Below are 20,338 nucleotides of genomic sequence, written 5' to 3'. Positions count from 1 at the left end.
TCTTATCTATATACTTTATATTTGCAGCGATAAGTGGCACGTCCTGTTAAGGCTTGTCCACAGGTAACGGAATTGCTGCGTATTTTCCGTCCATAATTTCGGATGGAAAATACTCAGCGGAATACAGTAGCAGCAAAGTGGGTGAGATTTAACAAATGTCATCCACACACTGCGGAAAAATTCAGTCCAGAAATTCACCTGCGGTGCGTAATTTTAGTTCTGCAGCATGTCCGTTATTGCTGCAGAAAGTGGACTGATTTCCTGCGTTTTTCTGATATACTGCGTGATTTGCTGCGGAAACTCTTTCTTACAGGGGTGGAAATGAGATCACAGGAAGAAGGAATATCACCATCACACAGCCCCTGAAAACAATGCAGCAAAAATTTGCACTATTTTCCGCAGTAAAAAAAAAAACCTCATGAAATAGTGTGGATTTTCCGCAGCGGATTGTCTGCTAGTTGATGCGTAAATGCTGCAGAAATAATTTTCTGCAGCAAATACGTTGTGTGGACAAGCCCTTACAGGCCCTTTATGTTACGCCTCACATTGTACGTGAGTGTCTGATGTTTTTAGATATATTCGCTACCTGCATCCCGGGATTGGTCTAGCCTTGTATAATACTGTCATGTCGTCACTATGAGAAGTATGGAACTTTTGACTCGTTTAAATTGTGTATTTAGTATGGTACAGGTTAGGCACTGAAGCATATTACATTTAGTGAGACTTTGAGAACAGTTTTTGGTGAGTAATGTATACGTTATTGAAGACAATTCTGACTTTGTATTTTCCCTTTTGTATTGTGTAATGGCACATAGTGGAAATGAAATGGGCTTTTATAGAAATGCTTCTTATCCATTCCTGTGGGGGATATACTCCTCATAGTGTCAGAGGTCAGTAGAGAACTGCTTTACCATGCATTACTATGCCTCCTGGCAGTAGACCGTTTAATAAACATTCATCACGAAGATACTAGGCGCACAGTCTTCTAAATAAATGCCTCGCAGAAAAAGTGTAGCTCCAAACTCTTAAGGTACAGAACTATTAAAGCCACCCAGCAGCTTCTAATGTTTTATTGTTTTAACATTACAGCGGTGTAATTATTTGTAGGGCCCCAGGTTATAGTGGTTTGCCCCATGTCAAGTGACTTTCCATTCTTTCTTTAAACAACATGACAGGGTCATCAGATTTTTCTGACCTTATTTGACTCACAGAGTTGACAGAGAGTGGATATTCAGTCTAAGGTAACCATGAAGAAATGGCCATATGTGAGAACGAAATAAGTCTTACTAACTAGGCCGTCTTTGTTCTGTGACAGATGACATTGTAGGAAAAAAGGGAAGTATATATATAAATTTCGCATGGACCTAAGTATTCAGACCTTTTGCTATGACACTTGAAATTTAGCTCTGGGGGCCTCCCATTACTCTAGATAATCTCTGAAATGTTTCTACAGCTTGATTGGAGTCCACCTGTGGTAAACTAATTTGATTGGACATGATTTGGAAAGACACACCCCTGTCTATATAAGGTCTCACAGCTGACAATGCATATCAGAGCAAAAACCAAGCCATGAGGAGGAAAGAGTTGCCTGTAGAGCTCAGAGACAGGATTGTGTGGAGGTACAGATCTGGAGAAGGATGCAAAAAAATGAAAGCTCCCAAGAGCACAGTGGCCTCCACAATTCTTAAATGGAAGAAGTTTGGAACAATTATGACCCCTCCTAGAGCTGGCCGCCCCACCAAACTAATCGGAGAGAAGGGCCTTGGTAAGAGAGGTGACCAAGAACCCAATGGTCACTTCAAGTTAAGAACTATATATATATATATATATATATATATATGTGTATATATTATACACACTGTATTTTTCCCCAATAGCGCAAAGAACAAAATAGACAGCATCCAAATTCACTTTAGTATGCATGGTGTAAGTCAACCAGGGGGCTCCGTTCAACTGACCGGACACAATATATCCCCCCACAATATCATCTGTCACAGAACAAAGACAACCTAGTTATATATATTACAGTATATATTGCTATTACATAATATGCTCTCTTCAGGTCATGAAAATGTAGTAAATGATTGCTCTGTTTCCAATATGCTTTATACTTTCTGTATCCATTCTATGGCCTTTAAAGTGTAGCTAAATATTTGACAAACTTCGTGTCTGTTCGGCTTTTTCCGGAAAGCCGATGTATCGTGTACGGGCTCATAGACTTTCTATTGAGTCCGTACACCAATACATTTATTTCCAGAAAAAGTCGAACAGACACGAAGCGGCTGAGCGCTCACACGAGCGCTTCAGCTACTTCTTTCTAGCAATTGGTGACATGACATGTCAGAAGTTTGTCAAAAGTTTATCTACACTAGTTACTGCAATTCAATAGGAAACTCCCTTGTCTACTACCAGTGGATAAAAATCTATCGTAGTCATGTTCAGGACTGATCAGACTTGCTCTTCTAATTAGCCGTTCACCTGTGTGATTATCACATGACCAGGACACATGCACACTGCTGTGTTACGGATTCCTGTTGTTCATACCGATAATGCGGCGCCCATAGAAATCTGTGGCCCATACTTTACCTTCATGTGCCTCTATCTTCAGCCTGAAAAATTAGAACATGTTCCACCGTATGGCGCATTACGTCACTTCAAGGGAAGAGTAGGGCGTCGTACAGAGGAAGCGTATGGCGGCACAGATCGTATCTATGGTTACTTAATGCGGACCTGTATAGCCGTTTTTTGTTATGTCTTTTTAGCATTTTAAAACACATCTATACCAATTATTATTGGTTTCTATTCACACACATTTTTAAAAGTTTATTGCAAATGAAAAATATTATGCAAAGAAATCTGTGTCTAAGGGCAGTTTGTGTGCATTCGGCAACGGTGCTATGAAAACGTGGCCTTCATCCGTTATGTCACCATTTACGTTACATCAGGAAAGAACCCATAACTAAGGGATACTTACATCTTTTATATCGGTTTCTTAGTGATTTCGCTATTATACTAGAAATGTTATAAACTGAAGGCTTTTCATATTCATCTCTATGTAGAACATGCTGTATTGGTCAATAAATACAATCAAAGAATGAAAACTCTTCTGAATAAATAGCAGGTGCACAACATGAACAAAAGGAAAGCTTTCATATCCGCACTGAATGACAGGTCCTCAGACAAAAGTTGGGAAAGGTCAAAAGAAATTGGATAATTCAGAATGCACGAATTTTGCAAATAAAAGCAAAATACAAGAAGAAAGTATTTTACTCTGTTGTAGCTAACGGGTTATAATCACTTTGAGTATAACCTTTTTAGAGAGAATTATCAAGTGAGGGCACTAGCATAAATCTGTATTTTTCTCCATATATGCGGATATGTTCTCCATGTCCAAATAAGAATATTTACAGGTACTCCTAATCGTTCTTGATCTACAATGTCTTGCTTGCTGAAGCAGCAGTTTGTCATTCAGAGATGATGATATTGCTGTAACTTAGAAAAGCCTTTTGGAGTTAAAGGCGTTTCCGGGATTAGAAAAAAGGGACAGGCTTTTTCCCCCCAGAAATAGCACTACTGTTTGTCCTTAGGCTGTGTCTGGTATGGCAGCTCTCCTCTTTTCACTTGAATATAGCGATGAACTGTAATATCAGATACACCCCATGAAAAAAGTGGCGCTATTTTATGAGGAAAGAAAAATGGACCATTTTTTCTAAGGGCCTGTTCACATCACCGTTCGGCTTCCGTTTTTAACGGATCCGTTAAACTTTAACGGAAACCCTGTTAAAACCAAAAACAAACGGAAGCCCTCATTTATGTTTTCGTCGGATCTGTTTTGACGGATCCGTCAGTAAAACGGATCCTTTACATTCCGTTTGCGTCCGTTCGTATCCGTTTACAACGGATCCGTTATTGTTGATACTACTTGTTTTTGTTTACATTTTTCTGCACATGCTCAGCTCTGAAAAATGATGTGTTTGCAGAGCTGAGCAAAGATAATATAAAAATTTTGGCACCGTCCTTTAAAAAGTCATAATTTTTGAAATACAGCAAAACAATACCCATATACACCCCAAAACAGCCAAATGTATAGAGACTCTTACAGAGCGGACCACTGCAATACACATATACACCCCAAAACAGTCAAATGCATAGAGACCCTTTACAGAGCAGACCACTGCAATACACATATACACCCCAAAACAGCCAAATGTATAGAGACTCTTACAGAGCGGACCACTGCAATACACATATACACCCCAAAACAGTCAAATGCATAGAGACCCTTTACAGAGCAGACCACTGCAATACACATATACACCCCAAGACAGCCAAATGCATAGTCGACTGCGCTATTGATTCCGTCGTTAAAACGGAAACCTGCCGGAATGGTGACGAACGTAAACGTTTCCGTCACCATTGATATCAATGGTGACTGAAACGGAAGCTGTGGTTTCAGTTTGACTTTCCGTTGTGGGGTTCCCCCGACGGAAAACTCAGACGGAACCCCGGAGCAGAAAGCCAACGCTGATGTGAACAGGCGTGTAAAATTTTAAATCTAAACTTAAAAACAATGACAAAACCCCAAAATACCTATTTTTTTTTAAATTCTTTTTTGGGTAGAGTGAGCACTTCTCTGCTCAAAATGGAGTGTCTGTGTTGCAACTTGCACAGTCTGCAAAAAACTATTTCTAAACATGCTCAGCTCTGCAAAATGATGTGTTTGACGGAAAGCAATAACGGAATGCCTTCAGTTTGCTTCCGTCTGCTTCCGTTGGCCCATTGACTTCAATGATAAAACTAAAACAGAAATGTCATTTCCGTTAGGGATCCGTTTTATCGACGGAAACAATAGTGTTGCAGGCTGCGTTATTGTTTCCATCCAAAAAACGGATCCCTAACGGAACGGAAGCGAACTGATGCCAACGGACACTTTGTATTACCATTGATTTCAATGGAATTTATTAAATGGAACATCTATTTTCCGTTTGTCTGTTCCTCTGACGGAAGAGATAAACGGAAAGCCAAACGGTGATGTGAACAGGCCGTAATCCTGGAAGCCCCCTTAATGAACGGACTTTTGGTCACATATCCATATACAAATATACTTGTAGACTCCCCTGTCCTCTCCTCCCCTAGGTCATGTGTATGTGTTACTCCCATACTCATTGCCCTGTGCTTAGCCCACATAAACTATGCAATGTAAAACTCCTCCTCATTCCATTCATTTTAATAGAGGTCACAACCTGGGAGAAAAAAAGCAATAATAATTCTATAATAAGATTTGCAATTTTTAAAAGAAATGTGGAGGAGTTGACCGTAGCAACCAATCAGATTGTTTATTTTATATTCAATAAGACCTCTGAAAAAGAGAGCTGAAATCCGATTGGGTGCTCCACCTTTCTTTTGCACCAGTTTTGATAAATCTCCCCATAGTGTGTTATGTTTCATCTCTACAACACGTGTAAAACTTACAACAGGTGATTTGCCTAAGACCACTACTTTATAATTCTTATATTTATCATAATTAACTTCTATTATGCTTGTTTTATATTATGCTATTAATTGTTATGATAAGAGGCAAAGTATAAAGAAAATTCCCCCTTATTGGCGCTGTTCCTCTGTAGAGTGCTTCAGATAATCCTTACACTTCCGTTCTGTATGGTTGGATGATCAAAGCAAGGAAATCCGTGGCCAAGTGGTGTAAACTTTGAAGATTGTGTTTTTAGCCTGAGGAAAACACCGGTCCGGTCTCGAAACCGTAGCTATTTTACTTATTTTATAAAAACACTGAATAAACCTTCAAAGTTTACACCACTTGGCCACGGATTTCCCTGCTTTGATCATCCAATCATACAGAACGAAAGTGTAAGGATCATCTGAAGCACTCTACAGAGGAACAGCGCCAATAAGGGGGGATTTTCTTTATCCATTGCCTCTTAACATATCGCCAACAGAACCCCTGTGGATCTCTGTACGAACCCCGGGCTTCAGTACCCTATATCATATAGGTGCATCAGGATGTTGTACTCCGAGCACAACCCCCCAAGGTGAGCGCAACTTGATCACCCCCAGCACCACTCCTCCAAAATCCTTTGGGATGATGCACTATGTGCGCCGTGTATTTTTTGTCTTCTCCTAAACAATTAAATGTTATGAAGCACCCTCCTAATACCATTTAATCGGCCCACAAGAGAGAAAACCTAAGTAGATTTTCAATGTTGGGAAACGGTTTGGCGGTCTGACATGTAGTGCCTATGAAGCCCCTTTTTAAAGTGACTATTTGAGTAGAGTACTATGGATTAAAGAGCCAGCTCCAGACTAGGTTAAAGTGTAAGGGAGTTCACCTGGTTATCAATGACTTTACAACAGAAGTGTTGACGTTTTGGACAGGTCCACCGGATAAGAGTATATGTCCACGCATGGGTCTCTTATCACAAAACGAGCCTAGGGACAGTCATGAATGGAAAGATGCTGATTATGCCTTTTATACCATTTAGACCAAATCTTTCATTTATTTTCCTGGGCGCAAGTATTAATGGAGAATTAATTGGAAATAATTTTTATGAGGTATCAATTATTTTGAGGCAAGAACTAGTTAACTTTTACCCATGATGGATAAATTAGTAGAATAAAGCTGTATCCAATGTATTGTTATATGAGGAAAAATGAGGGGAACCATCTTTAAGATGGATAGATTCATAGAAATCGTGGAATGTTTGAGATTTTTTACAAGCCAAACGGAGGATGGAGTATGTCGAATTGTATAGTCACCAAGAGTCGAAACATAAATTAACTCTCTCACCCTTAATGATGCCGTTTGATCTTAAGAAATTGACGATGTGACATTATAAAATTGGTTTAACTCCCAAAATAACCACATTTGTAGTTGTCGCTGTTTTCACGTATAAAGACAAACATCTCATTCCCCTTGTCTGATCCAATACGTTCCTTGGAACCTTGTTAGTTTGGCTTTAAAATAATGCACAGAGGATTTGAATCTAATCTTTCAGGTCTTGTATTTATTGTCAAAAAAAATTATTCATTTTTTATTTAATTTTTTGCCATTTAATAAGAACTTTTGTTTATAATATTCCTCTAACTTTGTTGAATTTTGTGATTTTTCTAGGTTGATTTGAAGTTCATTACAAAAATAAATCTCAAATCAACTTTTAACCATGTGTAAAACATGTTAGATTTCCATTTAGTTACCTCATAATTCAAACTTAGAGGCAGTGGAAGGAACAGGTCTGAGTATGAAAATGTCAGTTTAATGTGGAAATATTTCACAGGATGTTTTCCAGAAAATTGATATTTTAGCCACAAGTGTCACAAAGTGCTGTGAAATCACTCTGATCCGTTTCATTGAAGGATTACTGTGTATCATCGGTAAACGTTACAATCCATATTCCGAGGATGTCTGCAAATTGAGCAGAAATATATTGCTTTGTTTGCTACTTAACTGTGTGAAGTTTATGTAACGTTGGAGAATTTATGTAGGTTTTATGTTAGTCCATGCTTTCTGCTAATTTATGTCCGTCTGTTGTGTGTAAAGTTGCTTGTAGAATTGTAGCTTGCTTCATCTGACTACAGTCACCCGTATGTAAAGAATATACAATGTCATTTGCTGTTATTTACTATGTGATTAATTTGACCATAACTGAAATGTAATAATTTCTGCCATAATTCACTTTGCTTTTTTCCTTGTTTTAAAAATTGGTACTAGCCGGATCCTGGACGCATACAGGTAAGAAGAAAGCAATGCAAGCAATCCACTGTACTCGTCCTTACAGAGCTTTTCCTCCTAAAATAACCTATGAATCGAAGTTCATTGAGTTGTCTTCTTCTGTCAAGTTCTTAAGTTCTTCCATTTTAGACACTCTCATTCAAGTTTGGGGATCACCCTGACACACCTGAAACTTGTTAAAGGGATTGTACAAGATTAAAAAGAACATGACTGCTTGCTTTCAAAAACAGCACCACATCTGTCCAATGGTTTAGTGTGGTATTGCAGCTCAGCCCTATTCACTTTAATAGAGCTGAGCTGCAATACCTGACACAACATGTGTACAGGTGTGGCGCTGTTTTTGGAAGAAAGCAGCCGTGTTTTTCTAATCCTTGACAACCCCTTTAATATCAACTGGGCAACTGTGTTTTGTTTTCCTTTGTTGTGCCCCTTGCACTGGAACTCAAGTATACAGAGCCCATTGAAATTAATCATCTATTTCTTTGATGGCTGGCTTAGAGCCTTGCTGGGCAGGTTTTTCTCATAGTGGAGAGTCCTTAACAGGGAACCCGTTCCCCCACTATTGCCTCATTATGCGAACATTGGACAAATGGAAAAAGATTATCAATTTTTTATTTTTTTTTGTAAGATTGTATGGTATTATTGCAAGTCCCACAGGTTTTCACCCAGATTTCACAGACTCTTGAATGGCAAATCTACCTAGTTATGCAGTGCCATGGGAACGGAGGATATACCATGATGACTACCTTCACAGAAGAGGACATATTAAGAGGATTTTTTTCCCCTGGGGTTGCTTTTAAGCAGCCCACTAAGCCATTAAAGGAAAATTCCTGCAAAACGAATACCGTGTTCTATATAGTGCAGTCTCTGAGTCATGTACCATCCCCCTCAGTCATAAAACAGTGTATTAGCCTGGACTATTCTCTTCGATATGTGTATGCTGATTAAATAATCACTCTACACAAAAACCATTACGTTGGAGGCTTTTAAAAGGTAACTCCAACCAAAACAAATCCTGTATAACTTAATTTAAATGTGTTGCCTTTTGTAAATTCTTCACCCACCATAGTAAGGAGCTTCACTTTGACACCAGTAATGCTGCCATAGTAGTGTAGCAACCCCAGTGCTGATTTAGGGCAGCTCAATATTGTGCTGGCACAAGGGGCAGACACAGACAGCAGAGGACCCCTGTGCAAGAATATATGAACCCCATGCCCTCCAATATCTCATCATAACGCACCCAGCGAAGTCTCTGTAATAATGCACTAGTAATAATAGCGAGCTATAAAACGAGTTATCTCAGTTCTTGACATGCAATCTGAACGTCAGTAAGCACAGTACCTGCTAGCTGCTTCTAGGTTCGTTAGCTGTTCTGTCACTTTGTTATAGATTGAAAATGGTGACACAATTACAGTAGGGATGAAAGAAAATGTGCAGAAAAGAAAACCGAATGCTACATTGGGTAGTATGTATATACAAGAGTAACTAGCTGACCGCAGCGAACAAGAGATTCCGCGCTCACCTGGAGTGGTTGTGCACAGGAACAACCTTTTGTGTGGCCGATAGAGAGTCTGGTGGCTTCCCTCAGTCCACAATCGAGGAGATCAATGTCTGAGGAAGGGATTATATATCCTGAAACGCGTTACCAAAGTAGAGTGAAATAAAGTACCTTCTTGATTCAACACATCGATATCTTGATGTTTATCCTATTTGGAGTGCGGCCCCGTAGAACTCCCTAACATTTCTTCACCATACCGTGTCTGAAAAGCTGATCCCATTTTATCTTTAAATATGTTTTTGAACTCGTTGAAACTCCTGTTTTTAACTCCTTTTTCTTTTTTACTTTCTAGTTATTGTGTAAATGGATTATTTTATGGCTTATATCTGCAAAAAAAATTATCCTTAAACCAGCTTAAAGGCACATGAGAAATAAATTTGCAAGGCCGCTAAGGTGTTTTTGTTTAGTTGCTTGTGTGATTGTTCGCATCTCTTTGGAGGGTAACTATCAATGGAAGAACACCTTTTATTGTGAATATCTGCTTGTAAGTCATAGGTTTTAAGATTAGAAGGATGGAAGCGTTAAAATGGCAGTAGGGTGCAAAGAGCAGAGTAAAAATTAGCTGAAAAATTAATATCTTGCAGTATATTCCTGTTTTCACCGGTAATTAAAAAGTGGTCTTTGACTCCTATACCAGCTGGTTGTAAACTTAGTCTGGCATTGATTTCCATTCTGGACCATGGAATCTACTGTGTGAGTATTTTACTGTATCTCTAGTGTCTATAAGATTCCCTTATTATTTCCGTAACAGTTCACCCTGATTGGGCTCCTCCTATAATGGATGCAATGTATACAAATGATCATACACTATATGGGCAAAATTATTGGGACACACCTAATAATTGAATTCAGGTGTTTCATTCAGTCCCATTACCACAGGTGTATAAAATCCAGCCCTAGCCATGCAGTCTGCCTTTAGGGTATGTTCACACGTAGTCAACCAAAACGTCTGAAAATCCAGAGCTGTTTTCAAGGGAAAACAGACCCTGCTTTTCAGACGTTTTTTTACCAACTCGCGTTTTTCGCGCCGTTTTCGCGGCGTTTTTTACGTCCGTTTTTGGAGCTGTTTTCATTGGAGTCTATGAGAAAACAGCTCCAAAAACGTCCAAAGAAGTGTCCTGCACTTCTTTTGACGAGGCTGTATTTTTACGCGTCGTCGTTTGACAGCTGTCAAACGACGATGCGTAAATAACAGGTCGTCTGCACAGTACGTCGGCAAACCCATTCAAATGAATGGGCAGATGTTTGCCGACGTATTGGAGCCGTATTTTCAGACGTAAAACGAGGCATAATACGCCTCGTATACGTCTGAAATTTGGCCGTGTGAACATACCCTTACAGACATTTGTGAAAGAATGGGTTGTTCTGAAGAGATCACTGAATTGGGGCGTGGTACTGTAATAGCATGGCACAGTTGTAACAAGTCAGATCATGAAATGTCTTCCGTCCTCTTTATTCCACAATCAACTGTGCATGGTGTTATTCCAAAGTGGAAGCGTCTAGGAACCACAACAACTACGCCACAAAGTAACAGAGTGGGGTGGCCGAGTGCTGGTTCGCATAGTGCATAAAAGTCGCAATGTTCTGCTGACTCAATAACTGCAGAGCGTTACCTAAACTGGACACCAATAAGGAATCACATAAATGTTTAAAGAGAACCTATCATATAGAAGAAATAAATATAATATAAATAAAGGTAAAAAATATATATATTTAAGTAGATTTTATAAAAAAATAATTTACTTTCACTATTTCTAAGGGTCTGTTTTGGAGAGCGAAGTCCCCACCAAGCCGTCCCAGCATGTTTAGAGGGGTTGTCCGGGCAGGTGCTGGTTATTCAAACTGATGATCTATCCACAGGTCAGGTCATCATTATATGATTGGTGGGGGTCCAACAGCCGGACCACGCCCTGATCAGCTGCCTCCGGGCACCAGATGTTATGCAGTGTTCAGTGCCGGAAGCAGATGGCTCCGTCCACTGCATATCGCAGTACTGCAGAACTGCCGCTATACTGTGAGCAGAGCCATCGGCTTCCGGCACGGACAACTGGTGCTGCTGATCGGTGCGGACAACCCTTTATGCTGCTGATGTGCATTGCCTCTTAAAGGCATGGCCAAGCCTCGCAAGATCGAAAACCTTATATGTTAGGGCCCTGCAGTTTTGTGAGATTTCAGCAATGCCTCTTAGGGATTCTTTAAAGTATGAATGAATTCCACATTATTGACTGCTAGTATGAATTATGTAGTATCTTAAGCGTATAACCGACTCTCCTCTGTTATTTTCATGTGGTGGTGATAACAGATAAGTTTATTCTGACAATCTTAAAAAAAATATGAGCTTCCCATGGACTCTGGCCAGTAGCTGTACTAAAAAAAAAAAAAATATTTTTTTATAGTAGATTTGGAACTGAATTTGTATTTAATTTTTATGGTTTTTGTTATGTTGACCCTTTCCCTTCTTTAATTGTGCATTACTATAGATTGTATTAGTGATCAATGTTATGTCAAAGGAGCATGAACTTTTATATGTAAAAATTAAAGCAACTGTGACTACAAGTGTTAATTTACTGACTTTATATCTATATGTTAAAAAAAGCAATTTGAGGCAAATAATTCTGAACATTTAGTATAGTTGTTTCAATGGAATTATTAAAAGGCTAATACATGTTAGTCCTAATGGCTGGATTATGGCTCTGGACAACTATGAGGTATCCATAGCAGTCTGAGGCCATACTGTATTTCCAGATGCCTCTTATTTCAGAGGCACTATACAGCGGCACATCAAGTGCCTACGACTCTGTACTATGGGAGCTTTAAGGGCACTGTGTACTGCTATACAGGCTCTGTGAGACCTCCGTGGCTTACATCATATTGCTAGATGCATCTTTTATAGAGGCTGCTCCTTACAATTCCTTGTAGTCATTAATTGACTTTTAAATGTAAGTCTGTAATCATATTTATCATAGGAAGCCTGATATATTATAAATTGTAGGTTTTGGGTTCAGTATTTAGTCCACAAAAAGACATTCAAACATAAAGAGAACCTGTCACCAGTTTAGTAAAGCCCAATTTCCTACGTCGTGTCTTAGGTGCTGTCACGCTGATGTCAGTGTAATTTGTGTCCAATCCGTTTTTTACCTTCTGAGTTATATGCCCTTTTCTTATTAAGGCTAATTAGCCTATACTAGCCAAAAGGGGTCGTAACGCTGAGGTTTCCCTGGGGGCGGTGTCTGTGTTGGCTGTAGGACGCTGGGAAGGGGAGAAGCTGTATGATGCCGATAGGACAGCGTCATACAGACACCACCCCCAGAGAAACCTCAGCGTTACTACCCTTTTGGCTAGTATAGACTAATTAGCCTTAATAAGAAAATGACTTGTAACTCGGAAAGTAAAAAACTGATTGGACACAAATTACACTGAACTCGTCAGCGTGACATTGCCTATGACACGAGGTAGGAAATTAGGCTTTACTGAACTGGTGACAGGTCCTCTTTAACAGCAACCATATAAGTTTTATGGCTTTTTCTGCAGTAGCTTGCCTTTGGTGTGACAACCGACCAGCCAGCTAATCGGCTATGCGGCATAATGTACTGCATAATGTCAAATATATTGTTTTTGTATTAAATTCAAGATTTCTCCCCACATTGTAAATCACTAGGAACAGAACTGGAAATTGCATGTGTGTGTGTATATGTGTGTGTATATGTGTGTGTGTGTGTGTGTGTGTGTGTGTGTGTGTGTGTATATATATGTGTATGTGTGTGTGTATATATATATATATATGTGTGTGTGTGTGTGTGTGTGTGTGTGTGTATATATATATATACACTACCGTTCAAAAGTTTGGGGTCACCCAGACAATTTTGTGTTTTCCATGAAAACTTATATTTATCAAATGAGTTGCAAAACATTGACAAGGTTAGAAATAATGATTTTTATTTAAAATAATAATTTTCTCCTTCAAACTTTGCTTTCGTCAAAGAATGCTCCATTTGCAGCAATTACAGCATTGCAGGCCTTTGGCATTCTAGCTGTTAATTTGCTGAGGTAATCGGGAGAAATTTCACCCCATGCTTCCAGAAGGCCCTCCCACAAGTTGGATTGGCTTGATGGGCACTTCTTGCGTACCATACGGTCAAGCTGCTCCCACAACAGCTCTATGGGGTTGAGATCTGGTGACTGCGCTAGCTACTCCATTACAGATAGAATACCAGCTGCCTGCTTCTTCCCTAAATAGTTCTTGCATAATTTGGAGGTGTGCTTTGGGTCATTGTCCTGTTGTAGGATGAAATTGTCTCCAATCAAGCGCTGTCCACAGGGTATGGCATGGCGTTGCAAAATGGAGTGATAGCCTTCCTTATTCAAAATCCCTTTTACCTTGTACAAATCTCCCACTTTACCAGCACCAAAGCAACCCCAGACCATCACATTACCTCCACCATGCTTGACAGATGGCGTCAGGAACTCTTCCAGCATCTTTTCAGTTGTTCTGCGTCTCACAAATGTTCTTCTGTGTGATCCAAACACCCCAAACTTCGATTAGTCTGTCCATAACACTTTTTTCCAATCTTCCTCTGTCCAATGTCTGTGTGCTTTTGCCCATATTAATCTTTTCCTTTTATTAGCCAGTCTCAGATATGGCTTTTTCTTTGCCACTCTGCCCTGAAGGCCAGCATCCCGGAGTCGCCTCTTCACTGTAGACGTTGACACTGGCGTTCTGCGGGTACTATTTAATGAAGCTGCCAGTTGAGGACCTGTGAGGCGTCTATTTCTCAAACTAGAGACTCTAATGTACTTGTCTTGTTGCTCAGTTGTGCAGCGGGGCCTCCCACTTCTCTTTCTACTCTGGTTAGAGACTATGTGTGCTGTTCTCTGAAGGGAGTAGTACACACCGTTGTAGGAAATCTTCCGTTTCTTGGCAATTTCTCGCATGAAATAGCCTTCATTTCTAAGAACAAGAATAGACTGTCGAGTTTCACATGAAAGCTCTATTTTTCCAGCCATTTTGAGAGTTTAATCGAACCCACAAATGTAATGCTCCAGATTCTCAACTAGCTCAAAGTAAGGTCAGTTTTATAGCTCCTCTAAACAGCAAAACTGTTTACAGCGGTGCTAACATAATTGCACAAGGGTTTTCAAGTGTTTTCTAATCATCCATTAGCCTTCTAACACAGTTAGCAAACACAATGTACCATTAGAACACTGGAGTGATGGTTGCTGGAAATGGGCCTCTATACACCTATGTATATATTGCATTAAAAACCAGACGTTTGCAGCTAGAATAGTCATTTAGCACATTAACAATGTATAGAGTGTATTTCTGATTGAATGTTATCTTCATTGAAAAAAACTGTGCTTTTCTTGCAAAAATAAAGAAATTTCTAAGTGACCCTAAACTTTTGAACGGTAGTGTATGTATGTATGTATGTTTCTTAGCTGTATACAGATTTTCGTGTCTTTTCCATTTTAACAGGATATGTATTTTGTTCTCTTTCAGAAAGAACTGAGCCTACCAAGACGAGGAAGCCTGTGAGTAAATGAGTTGTATTTGCTGTAATGTCTCTAGTGAAGACTGATATTGAATTCATATTGATGTTTTATTCATAGAGCCGATATTGGCGGCTGAGTTACAAAGCACACACTGTATGCAAAGTTTAATATTGCAGCTCCTGTTGATTAGTATTTGTCTTACATGTTTTATGGGGACAAGAATCAACATATAGCAGAGATATGATAAGCAGTAAAGCATGTGCCGCTCTCTTGATTGGATTGTAATTTGTGCTTTTATTGATTGACTTCTGTCCTTTCATTCTCCTTGGCGATTACCTAAGAATGTATATTTCACATTTGGAGTTGTGTGTCACACTGTAAAGCTGAGCACAATAGTTATGGAAAGTTACTAATTATTTTATATTATAATGGTGGTATTCATCTCTCTAAGTCGATCGTTCAATCACTTGATTTGGTCTATACCACGAAAGCAGTTAAGTCATTGGATCGCCTGTATAAAGTGTCAAACACCCAAACCAGATCACACCAGCTGTGCATGAGCAAGTAGTTGCAGATGCAAAAATTTATAGACCATATTCGGTTTTATTGAGCATGCACCAGTACCGTAGCTATTACGTGCATCAGATTTACATGTAACTTTATTGTGTTTTAGTGAATTTGACGCATGTCAAACTTTCCAGTAGATTTTGTAGGTGAGGAACAGTTGAAGTTGTCTGTTTATACATACAGGAAATTGGATCTGAACTTTTTACATTGTTTCCAATTAAGTTCAATTCTCAAGGCGAATATCAATTTGAGAAATTGCAACAGTTATTAATGCTTTTTGTCAAGTTTGCTTCAATGACTCTTCCACTAGATTTTCTGTGGGGTCGCTAGAAAACACATAAAATATAGCGCTTAATTTCACAAAACCAGCAAAAGATGCCCCCTGCACAGCTTGCCCTTAGTATAGATATGTTATTCCCTTTAACCAAATGATAGCAAATCCGTAAAGACAGGGTTACCCTTTAGGCCTCATGCCCACTCCGTATTTTTTATTCAGTGTGCTATCCGTTGTTTTAACTGATGGAACCCTGACACATTAATTTCAATGGGGGCCAAGCACACTTCCGTTGTTTTAACGGTACCGTGCGGCCGTTCCGTCAAAAGTAGTGCAGGTCCTACTCCTGCCCGTTTTTGACAGAATAGTCTCGGCCTTTGCATTGATTTGGTCTGTGAAACAACGGACTGCACACGGAAGCCATCCTTGTGCGGTCCGTGTTTCAGGGAACCGTCATTAGCGGTCGTATAACGGCCGATGGAAGTGTGCATGCCGCCTTAATTCCGTTTTAGACCACATCTCAGTTTGCCTTCTTAATGTTTATCATGGCTGCTTTCAATAAAGGTGTAGATTGTATGTTTGATATACATCCGTATAAATCACTAATACCGTGTGTCAATCTTTTCTTATTATGTTGATAACATAGCTGATGTGAAATAACTTTATCCGAGCGTATGTAATAGATTTACAAATATTAAAATCTAGCTTGCATTGCACTGATAATGGGTTAATGTGTTTGGTGTGGTCATTTTATTGTCCGTAGGTTGTGTATATTCAGAAATACAACTGCTGTCATCTTTAACATTGTGGAGATCATTTTATGACGGTGTCTGGTGGTATGAGTAGGATATAGCCTGCTGTACTGTCATAGCAAGAGATATGAGCGGCGTCTGAAATTATAGTGATGACAAATAGTAGCCTCCATTATATTTGTTCATGACTGTGATAAGCCAAAAGATTGATGACATAATATTTATTTTCATAGCTGACAAAAAATGATTTATTTCTTTACTACCTTTGTTTCATTTCTAAGTAGTTATGAAACAAAGAATTCATAAAGCGTTCGTTTTCCTGCAATATGTTTGAATAATTACTGGCATGATACACTCTTTTGACAATCACCTGATGTAATGTCGTTTAGTAGCCTGTACTCTCTATGCACTTTATGCACTGATGTACTGGTGAGCTTGTGATGGGCTTGTGTTTATACGCAGCAGCCAATCCGGAGAGACAGAGCTGCAGCGTGGAGATAACAGCAGCCTGAACCAATGATGAGACAGGAGGTGAATTTCAGACTACCTTACATTCCCTGTATGTTCTGTAGCCAAGATTAAGTCACAGATCACAGCTCTGCCCTAACTTTGCAGCGGTAAATAGTCAATCAGCAAGAAACTGATGAAAATAAAAGGTAATCATCACCTATAGCTCCTGACCTACATATCATTTTTGATCTTGCAGTATGACTTTAAATCCTCCAGCATATTGCTCCAATGTATGTTAGAATACGTGCATGTCACGGTCCAATTGTTCAGTTCCATCATTCCTTCCCACTTCTGCCTGAAAACAAAATCATTTTTTTTTTAAATTTATATTTATGCCTGCCATTTATAATGGAGGGTGGAGAATTGTGCAGCTGTCCAGGGCACGCTATGGGTAGTTTGTGGTCTTAACTGACATGTGTCTTGTGTTTGTTTATGTACCGTGTATATATGTGGGGTTTAAAAAAACATATTCAAATACCATATAAGAGAATCGCATGTTAATAGAGAGGGGGAGGCTTCCCTGTTTAGGATTATTTTCTATTACACCCTGTTCACATCACGTTGTGGCCTTCCATTGAAGGTATACGTCGGAGTAACCATCGTAAGATTGGACATCTTGATCTCAAATAAAATGTGCTTTAATTTATCAAGTTTTTTTGTAAATTTAACTTTTTTTTTTTCTTATAGAATTAGTTGCTAATTGTTAATGAATAATGTAACAAACCCTCAGTGGTAAAGATGTAAATAATCAAGGTAGATGTAAATTAAGTATTTTACATTATGAACACAGAAAATATATTCATGTTCTTCCTTTTGTAGCTTTGTTAGAAGTATCCAGTATTTTGTTGTGCCACTGACATATTTATATAATTATTTTATTAGGCAGAGTAGTAGTATATGAAATAGTTTTATTCTAGTATCACATAATCTTTCTTGAACAAGCATGTGTGATTAATTTTCTGGGGACATATCATGCTTCTCTAAAGGCTATGTGCACCTTTGAAAACTTGTTGTTTTTTTTTTAATTTTATGTTAATAATGTGTTTGGCGAAACTTTCTAATTACTTTTAATTTTTTTTACAAATTTACTTTTTTAGAAACCTTTCTGGAAAAATGTAACGTAGATATTTGATGTGTGGAGAGGAAATCCTATGTAGGTAATAAAATGGTTCTTACACGGCTTTGCAGGCAAATAACAAATGTTTTTTAGTGTTAAAGTATGAGCTAAAGACAGCGGGTGTTCTATAGTATATCCATCTATTGGATTGCGCCCATAAAACCAGCAAAAATAGACAACCAGAAAGTATGAACAGCGAGTTCGTTTTTATGGTTTTGTAGAATTTGTGACCTTTAAAATTGGTTTTGCAATAGATCTATTCAGTTGCAATATTCTCATAAACCAAACAGTAGAAAGATAATGATGTATAAAGAGCTAACCTTCCCATAATAAAGAAGACTGGGGAAGTATAATGGAATACATGTAAAGTGTGGATTATATCTCATGCTTTATGAAGAACTCATCACATACAACATTATGACTGTCTCCATTCACTCTCCGTGTGATCTGGCTTAGGCCTCATGCACACAAACATATTTTTTTCCTCCCGAAAATACGAGTACTTTGTCACACGTATTCGACCCATATTCCGCCAGCATTTACGGACCCGTGCCCGTAAATACGGGCCCGTTGTCACAAGTATTCCATTCGTATTTACGGACCCGTTTTCTCTGCAAAATTGCACTGCACTAATCAGCAACCCCTTCTCTCTATCAGTGCTGGATAGAGAGAAGGGGCAGCCACTTCAGGCAGAAGTTCCGCAGCGGAACGCAGCGATTGTAAGTAAAGGAAGTTCATACGTACCCCGCTCGTTGTCTTGTTGATGTGTCCCTCTTTTGACATCCAGTCCGACCTCCCTGGATGAGGCGGCAGTCCATGTGACCGCTCCAGTGGTCACATGGGATGAAACGTCATCCCGGGAGGCCGGACTGGAGGAAGAAGCAGGTAAGTTAACTATTAATACTATTAAGTCCAGCGGTAGTCACTGTCCCGGGTGCTGAAAGAGTTACTGCCGATCAGTTAACTCTTTCAGCACCCTGGGCAGTGACTATACCCTGACGTCGCTCCCGTAATTATGTGTGCACACACGTAGCCACCCGTAATTACGGGAGCCCCATAGACTTCTATCGGCCTGCCCGTGCCATAATTACAGCCTGAAATAGGACATGTTCCATATTTTTCAACAGCACGGGCACCTTTCCGTAAATAAAAGGGAAGGTACCCGTGGCCAATAGAAGTCTATGGGCCCGTAGTCACGGGCCATAATTACGGCCGTTTTTACGTTTGTGTGCATGAGGCCTTAATCATAGAAATGTAAGTATTGTTTTAGAAGATAGTTTGGGACAACAAGATAATAGGTGATACCATTTCTCTTTTTATGTAAGAAGGGCAAAGACTAAAATAATAACTGTTCTTTACAAGAATTCTTCATTTCTTAACAAACATACTCGATGACAAATACTGAAAATATATATTGTCCATGATGGCCCCCAGTCTATATGTGAGAAGACGTGACCGTACAATACAATATACAGTAAAAGCTATAATGTGATGAATTTGCCCTTGTGAATGTATGTTGGTTTATGGGGCATTATTGATACTTAACCAATTGTCCAGCTAGTATCTGTGTCACAGTGCATAGTAATGAAAGGAGTGTAAAAAAAAGTTAAAGTAACACTCTGAGCAAAGCTAAAAACACTATTGTAAGTGCAGGACCTGAGGTGGGTGCATGGCACAGGGATCCTCTCAGAACATGACCAGGTAAGGTTACATTCACACGAGCGTATCAGATTCCGTGTGTGTTGCGTTATGCGTCAGTGTGCTTTGCGAGTGCCATGAGTTTTGCGCTCACTCGCAAAGCACATATTTTTTTTTTTTTTCAATCGAATTGGTGCGCAAATCACGCACTGCACACGGATGTGCATCAGTGTGCGTTGCATGATTTTCACGCACCCATTGACTTCAATGGGCGCGTAGGTTCGTGAAAACGCACCAATATAGGGCATGCAGTGAGTTTCACGCAGCTGACTTTTTTTTTTCTTGTCTGAAAGCTTTTCTGCCTATTTTCAGTAACTTTATTTGGACTACAGACGACTTTTTAAAATATAAATATTTAGTAGATCGCACCCCCTCCCATATGTTAACTTACATTCACACGAGCGTATAAGATTCACGCGCGTGAATCTGGTCCGTGTGTCTCGTTATGCATCAGTGTGCTTTGCGAGTGGCATGCGTTATTCATGCACTCGCAAAGCAAATCTCGCTGCATGAAAAATCACACATGTGTGATTGGCCCCATTGAAATCACTGGGTCTGTGTGCTGCACGTGGTTTCCATGCGCAGCCAGGGCTGCCATCAGGAATTTCTGGGCCCCATACAGCCAAAA

At 39.4% G+C, this 20,338-nt stretch overlaps 1 protein-coding gene across 5 annotated transcripts in view; it reads left to right on the top strand.

Moving 5' to 3' along the window:
• The window catches only part of MAST4 (microtubule associated serine/threonine kinase family member 4), a 554,832-nt gene that overhangs the window by 318,504 nt on the left and 215,990 nt on the right, over positions 1–20,338 (top strand). For 3 of the 5 annotated variants that reach the window (XM_075838910.1, XM_075838894.1, XM_075838930.1), the window contains one exon: positions 14,800–14,831. In XM_075838910.1, the coding sequence (XP_075695025.1) occupies positions 14,800–14,831 (32 nt within the window). Of the gene's footprint in view, positions 1–7,723; positions 7,745–14,799; positions 14,832–20,338 lie in introns of all 5 variants that reach the window. The other 2 variants (XM_075838903.1, XM_075838888.1) reach the window with 1 other exon arrangement.

Source organism: Rhinoderma darwinii, chromosome 1, assembly GCF_050947455.1.
Source record: "Rhinoderma darwinii isolate aRhiDar2 chromosome 1, aRhiDar2.hap1, whole genome shotgun sequence".
Lineage (NCBI taxonomy): Eukaryota > Metazoa > Chordata > Amphibia > Anura > Rhinodermatidae > Rhinoderma > Rhinoderma darwinii.
Note: the sequence above shows the minus strand (reverse complement) of the source record. Positions and strands in the feature narration are given on the sequence as shown.